Genomic DNA, 6,382 nt, shown 5'->3' with positions numbered 1-6,382 from the left:
GCACCTCGTGCACAGTTTCATCTTGTGCACGCGAAAACCACCAGCGGCACCCACCAAAATGAGGCTATAGAGCCACATACAATAGTAATTATTGCCTAAAATTCTACTGTAACAGTCTACTAAGATCTACAGTGCTTGCCTTGTTCCCACTTCTTATTTAGACGTGTGGTGCGGCCGCTGTAGGTGGTAACTGTTAGAGGTGTTGGGGAAGGTGACACCTTAACTACAACGCGAGTAGCACCACGCGCACGCTGTTTCTTGGCTGCCAACTCTTTAGGAGGCTTCTGTAAGGCCTGTAACAGAGTAGGCGCCCTGCCCTCGAAATCAATACTACGTGACTTCTCTGCCTATACCAAAAGGTAAGCACAAGAATACTTAAGCAAGTATTCGTTGCGTAGTATAATATATATAGACAATAATAGTGCTAGCCAGCTAGCTTTGCCTCTAGCTGCTATAAGCGCTATGCCACGTGTCGTGTTCGTGCATAGTCGTTACATGGCCTTGCGCTTGCCTGTTTAGGGTAATTAGACAGATTTAAGTGTGTTGCGCTCCTGTTTCTTTTGTTGTTTCTTAGCCTGTTTAGCAGCCTTCCTCTTAGCCTTCTCCTCCTTTGCCATTGCTTAACGCTCGCTTTTCTCCTCCTTCTCCCGCTTATTCTGTGCCTTCTTCTTAGCCTACTCAGTCTTCTTGCGAAGCTTTGCAGCAGTCTCCTTAGCCTAGGCGCGAGCGTTAAGACGCAGTTAATGCTGGGCCTTAACTACCTTTGTTAGAGACTAGAACATTGCAGTAGAAGTATAGGACTTAGAGGCCTGCAACAGCAGGGCTTAGCAGTGTTTCTAAGAGGTCTTCTTAGTGTTAATTTAGGTATAGAGGCCTTTATTTTCTACCTTAAGAAGTGTGTTGTGAGTGTAAAGAAAGTAGGGGAAGGACTAGACTACTTTCTTCCTAGTCTAGAAGGACCTAGACAAATCTAGACTAGCTTTGTCTAAATAGGAAGCGTATAGCCTAGGCTGGCGGATGGGTAGGGTATGCTTTTTTACGTTTTGGCTTATAGCTTCTTAACTAGCAGAGATACGCTTACATAATCTATTATTCAATAGAAGCGCCTAGTATTGCGCCTTCTAATAAAAAAAGAATTAGCTCATTCCGCCTAGTATTAGCTGAGTTATTAACACTACCTAGCAAAGTATACCTATTAATGGGTATGCTCGCTAGGTACCCCCCCTTTTTTAACCTTTTCTAGCCTCTAGCTTGTGCAGTGTAATAGTTATAACAAAACCCTCTACTACAGAAATGTAGAGAAAGTTTTTCTCTTTCTTTTAAGACCTATTTTGCTAGAATCCATGTATTATTGACAAAGTTTTGGGGGGTACCCACGAAGGACGTTGGAGTATACCCATTCCGCCAGCCTAGTATAGCCTAATAGAGGTAAGGCAGGGTTATGTAATATAATAGACAATTTATTATATTAGATACTAGGTAGAGATTCCTAGGCTAGGTACAGAGCAAACAGAGAGGGGAGAGCTAGAGGTATTTATGCTTCCTCTCCTCTGTCTGTATTTCTAGGCAGAACGTTCTAGACTCCTCTAGGTAGGTCTACTTAGTAATCTATGCTTAATATTGCTGCATATGCAAGCAAGATTACGTAGGTGCATGCGTAATTGTATACGTTAGCATCTTACAGAGTAGGCTACTCTATTTGTAAGCAGAGGGTCTAGAACATTTCTAGTTACTAAAATAGAGAACAGCATATCTTAAGAACAAGAGGAGATACAGGCTTCGTAAGCACACCATTCTAATCCTCTCTCTTAGGAGATTATGATGACAATGCTTAGGTAAGCATAGCGCTATACCTAAGAAGGAAATATGCTAGAGAAAGATTATAAGAACAAAGTCTTATAACTTTACAGTGAGCTGCTAAGTAGTTAAATGTGTGTACTAGCTTCCTTGCCTTATAACTTGTGTGATCCTTTACTATTACCTTACAAAACCGTTTAATTGCAAGCTAATTAATATTAACGTATTCCACCACCCAACAGCTCAAACCACCCAACAGCTCAAAATGTCTTGGCACAACCAACACTAGTTACAAATTTCTATTTTTATTGCTATTATACAAGGAGCCTGCGTACGCTGTACTAACCTCTAATTTAGAAGTCTCCTCTATATCCTTTTTACACGTTTGCGCGTTGTGCCTAGTCTTGCTGCAGTTCCCACAGCGCTGTAAAGCTGGTTAGGCTCTCTCTTGATCACCGCCACGACGAGCCTTCTTCGACCGCTCAGCGGCTATAGAGGCCTCTGCGGCCACCTGGGCTGCTGCCTCACCATACTCCATTGTGCCGCCATGCTGGATCCGCTTCCTTTTGCGCGATTTCCTTTTGGTCATCACTGCTAATTGCTCTTCAAGCTCAGTAATCCGGGCTGCTTGAAGCGCGTTCTGATACAGCATAAGCTCGCCGCCTCTAATAAGCTGAGAGAAGCCTGCCTGCGCAGTAATAGGAGAACAAGTAAAGGACTCGCGTACAAGCTTTAATTGCAATCTAAACTTATGTGTATTGCTTAGAGTCTTTAACTGCCACAGCGTCTCTAGGAGGAGGGGTTCTAGTAGGGTACGTAGCTGCACTTTAAGGTAATCTAATACAACCTGCGTGTTAAGAGGGACAAGTCCTAATACCTTAAAGGCCTTATAACAGATTACCTCTGTAAATATATTACAAAACGCGTCTTTAAAGGCTGGTAGGAAGCCTTCTTTGTTAATATAGAAGACACGCTTGTGTGCTAAGTCTTGTACGCGCTAAGAGTACTTGCGCTTTAATAGCAAGAAGCAGACTACATTAAGTGGCTAGAGGATGTGCAACAAGTAAGGTAGTATGTAGAGGGTGAGGATCTTATGTTTAAGGCAGTAGTCCTTGAAATCCTAGTTAAGGTGGCTCTTATGGCCGTCTAAAATAAGCAGCCTGTACGCCCCTACCTAGCCCGCCTTTGTATGCGCGTTAAAGTGCTTCAACCACTCTAGACTAAGCGCATTGTTCGTCCAGCTGTTCTGAGAGACTAAGAGCTTCTAATTGCGCAGTATATCTGCCTCCTTGTACTAGGCAGAGATGTGAACGCGTCCTTTGTAGATAATAAAAGGCAGGGTACAAGATCTAGCAGCGCAGACGCTCTAGATGACTGTTACCCACTCGCAATTACCTAGCTGAACGAGCTCAGGCCAAGTACGCCTCTCTGCGCCTGTGACAACCTTTATTAAGCTAATAACACCTATCTAGAAGCTAGTCTTGTTAAAGTTGTGCACGTTGTAGTTGTGTACGCTGTACTTAGCTCTAGTGTCCTCTACCAGCTTAAACCACGCGCTAATTGTCTCTGGATCCTCCTGCAGTATCCTCTGCCTATCTTTAGCTCGATTGAAGGCCATCTTAAGCTCAGCTGAGCGCGTTACAAAGCGCTCAGCCCAGTGCTTGCCAACCAGCTGCCCACCGCGTACACCCAACACTTTATCAGCCATATCTGCTACCTCGCACAGCCAGGGCGCGAATCCTTGCGAATCCAGGTTAAGGATATATTAGATAATTGTTTGCTCTTCTGTAAGCGTAAGTTTGCAGCTGTTAGGTGCTTATTTAAGGATAAACAGGGCTCCTCTAACACATGCAGAGAGAATGTGCTGTTTAACATTAAAAGCGCGCGCAGCTACTCTCTAGCTTTTAAATTGTTTTAAATAAAGAGCTTTAAGGGCAAGGTTAACTCTACCTTTGTGTTCACGTAGTAACATGTTATGTGGTTAAGGCATGTTGCAACAAAGAGGGTGTTTGTTGTGCCAAGACATTTTGAGCTGTTGGGTGGTTTGAGCTGTTGGGTGGTGGAATACGTTAGTTCTAACTAGTAGAGAATACTAAAGCTAAGTATAGTATACAAGATAAAGACACCTACAACTTTAACAAGTCTAGCTTTATAATAGGCGTTATATTAACAGGAGCTGTTGTCACAGGCTCTGAGCGTTGAGGGAGACCAAAGGCAGTGCAGCAGGGCGACTGAGAGTGGACTAGCATTATCCAAGGCATCTGCGCGAAGGGCTAGTCTATCCCACCCTTCATTATCTTCTCTAGCAAGCACCACCTCTCTACCTAGTACAAGGAGCCTAGTATACCTAACAACTAGGTTCTTAATGTCTCTAACAATAGCTAGACTAACAACAAGCTTAGAGTTAAGTGGTTGAAGCACTTTAATAAGCACACAAAGGCGCGCACTGTTGGCAGCTATTAGCTGCTTATTCTAGACGGCCATGAGAGCCACAACTTAGTTGAATTCCACCAGTACTGCGAGGAACACAAGATTATTACCCTGTGTATGCCTCCACACTCGTCGCACCTACTGCAGCCACTTGACGTGGGCTGTTTTTCTCTGTTAAAGAAGGCCTATGGCCGCCAAGCCAAGCAGCTAATGCGTAGCAAGATCACGCGTATTACCAAACTTGAGTTCTTGCCATGCTTTAAAGCGGCTTTTGACGCCTCAATTACAGAGAGTAACATCTAGGGAGGATTTAGAGGTGCTAGCCTAGTCCTATTTAACCTAGAAGCTGTGATATCAAAGCTTAAAGTACAGCTGCACACGCTAACGCCACCTACTATAGACAACAGTACGTAGGAGTCTAAAATACTAAGCAATACGCTAGAATTTAGGTCTTAATTAAAGCTAATTTAAGAGAGGATTTATAGACACGCTAATAGCTTGCCAACGTCTATAGTTAACGCTCTTAATTAGCTCACTAAAGGCGCAGAGCTAATGGCGCATTTACTAGTTTTAGTGCGCAACTAGGTCGCTGACCTACAGGCAGCCAACAAGGCTGCTACACGTTGTAAATCACACAAAAGGAAGCAAGTACAGCGAGAGGGGACTCTAACCTTTGCTAAGGGAGTGTGGCTAACTACTCTAAACGAGTTTGAGGCCCGTAGTGATGGAAGAAGGCAAAGAAGAGGTTGCGCGTTGATGGGAGCACTCAGTCTTTAAGGCGCTGTGGCACATGTAGCGAGACAGGGCACAACGCGCGAACATGTAGTAAACATGCGCAGAGTACTATAGACTAGTTCTATATACTGTAACGTACTCCACAAGCGAGTGGCTCACACAAGCGAGTGGCTCACTTTTGCCAAGACCACACCAAACTTCACTCTACCTACAATGCCTCAACGTAACAACACAATCAAACCCTCAAAGGAAGCAGGAATACAGCTTGCTCTTCAGGCTATCTATCAAGACGCGACACTCTCTCAGCGACGCGCTGCAGCCATCTATAACGTGTCTTAAAGGACACTTAGTCACTAACTTGCTAGAACCTCTCCACGACGCGATTGCAAGCCTAACATGATTAAGATAACTAGCACTGAAGAGGAGGTAATTGTCCAGCACGTGTTAAGGCTGGATGAGCGAGGATTCTCACCCCAACTCACTAATGTGGAGGGTATAGCCAATTCTCTGCTTGCTGAGCGCCACTAGACCCCTGTTGGCAAGAACTAGGCTGCCAACTTTGTTAAACGTCGGCTAGAGCTTAAAGTCAAGTTCAATCGCAAGTACAACTACAAGAGAGCGCTGTGTGAGGATCCTAAGGTTATTAGTGACTAGTTCTAGCTTGTAGAGAATACTAAAGCTAAGTATAGTATCCTAGATGAAGACACCCACAACTTTGATAAATCTGGCTTTATGATGGGCGTTATATCCACTGGTGCTGTTGTCACAGGCTCTGAGCGTTTAGGGAGACCAAAGACAGTGCAGCAGGGCGACCAAGAGTGGACTAGCATTATCCAAGGCATCTGCGCAAAGGGCTGGTCTATCCCACCCTTCATTATCCTCTCTAGCAAGCACCACCTCTCAGCCTGGTACAAGGAGCCTAGTATACCTAACAACTAGGTTATTAGTGTCTCTAACAACAGCTAGACTAACAATAAGCTTAGAGTTAAGTGGTTAAAGCACTTTAATAAGCACACAAAGGCGCGCACTGTTGGCAGCTACTAACTGCTTGTTCTAGACGGCCACAAGAGCCACAACTCAGTCAAATTCCACCAGTACTGTGAGGAGCACAAGATTATCACTCTGTGTATGCCCCTACACTCATCCCATCTGCTACAGCCGCTTGACGTGGGTTGTTTCTCCCCATTAAAGAAGGCCTATGGCCGCCAAGCCGAGCAGCTGATGCGGAGCAAGATCACTCACATCACTAAACTTGAGTTCTTGCCGTGCTTTAAAGCTGCTTTTGATACTTCAATTACTAAGAGTAACATCTAGGGAGGATTCAGAGGCGCTGGCCTGGTCCTGTTTGACCTAGAGGCTGTGATATCAAAGCTTGAAGTACAGCTACGCACGCTAACGCCACCTATTATAGACAACAGCA

The 6,382-nt window shown here is 44.6% G+C and overlaps 1 protein-coding gene across 1 annotated transcript; it reads right to left on the bottom strand.

Annotated features, from left to right (window-relative positions):
- Positions 1 to 3,473: 3,473 nt before the first annotated feature.
- On the bottom strand, positions 3,474 to 3,829 carry M421DRAFT_416712 (uncharacterized protein). The gene is made up of 2 exons (XM_033591169.1): positions 3,748 to 3,829; positions 3,474 to 3,698 (listed from the first exon to the last, which is right to left on the bottom strand). Exon 2 carries the CDS (start codon positions 3,670 to 3,672, stop codon positions 3,511 to 3,513), a length of 162 nt encoding a protein of 53 aa, XP_033452230.1. The 5' UTR covers positions 3,673 to 3,698; positions 3,748 to 3,829; the 3' UTR covers positions 3,474 to 3,510.
- Positions 3,830 to 6,382: the final 2,553 nt, after the last annotated feature.

The sequence above is a fragment of the Didymella exigua genome (genome assembly GCF_010094145.1).
Source record: "Didymella exigua CBS 183.55 unplaced genomic scaffold M421scaffold_4, whole genome shotgun sequence".
Classification (NCBI taxonomy): domain Eukaryota; kingdom Fungi; phylum Ascomycota; class Dothideomycetes; order Pleosporales; family Didymellaceae; genus Didymella; species Didymella exigua.
This window is presented reverse-complemented; position numbering and strand designations above follow the sequence as displayed.

Bases quoted from the DNA above. Each gene is read 5' to 3' on its own strand.
- M421DRAFT_416712 (XM_033591169.1), bottom strand. From the start codon at position 3,672: ATGTTAAACAGCACATTCTCTCTGCATGTGTTAGAGGAGCCCTGTTTA.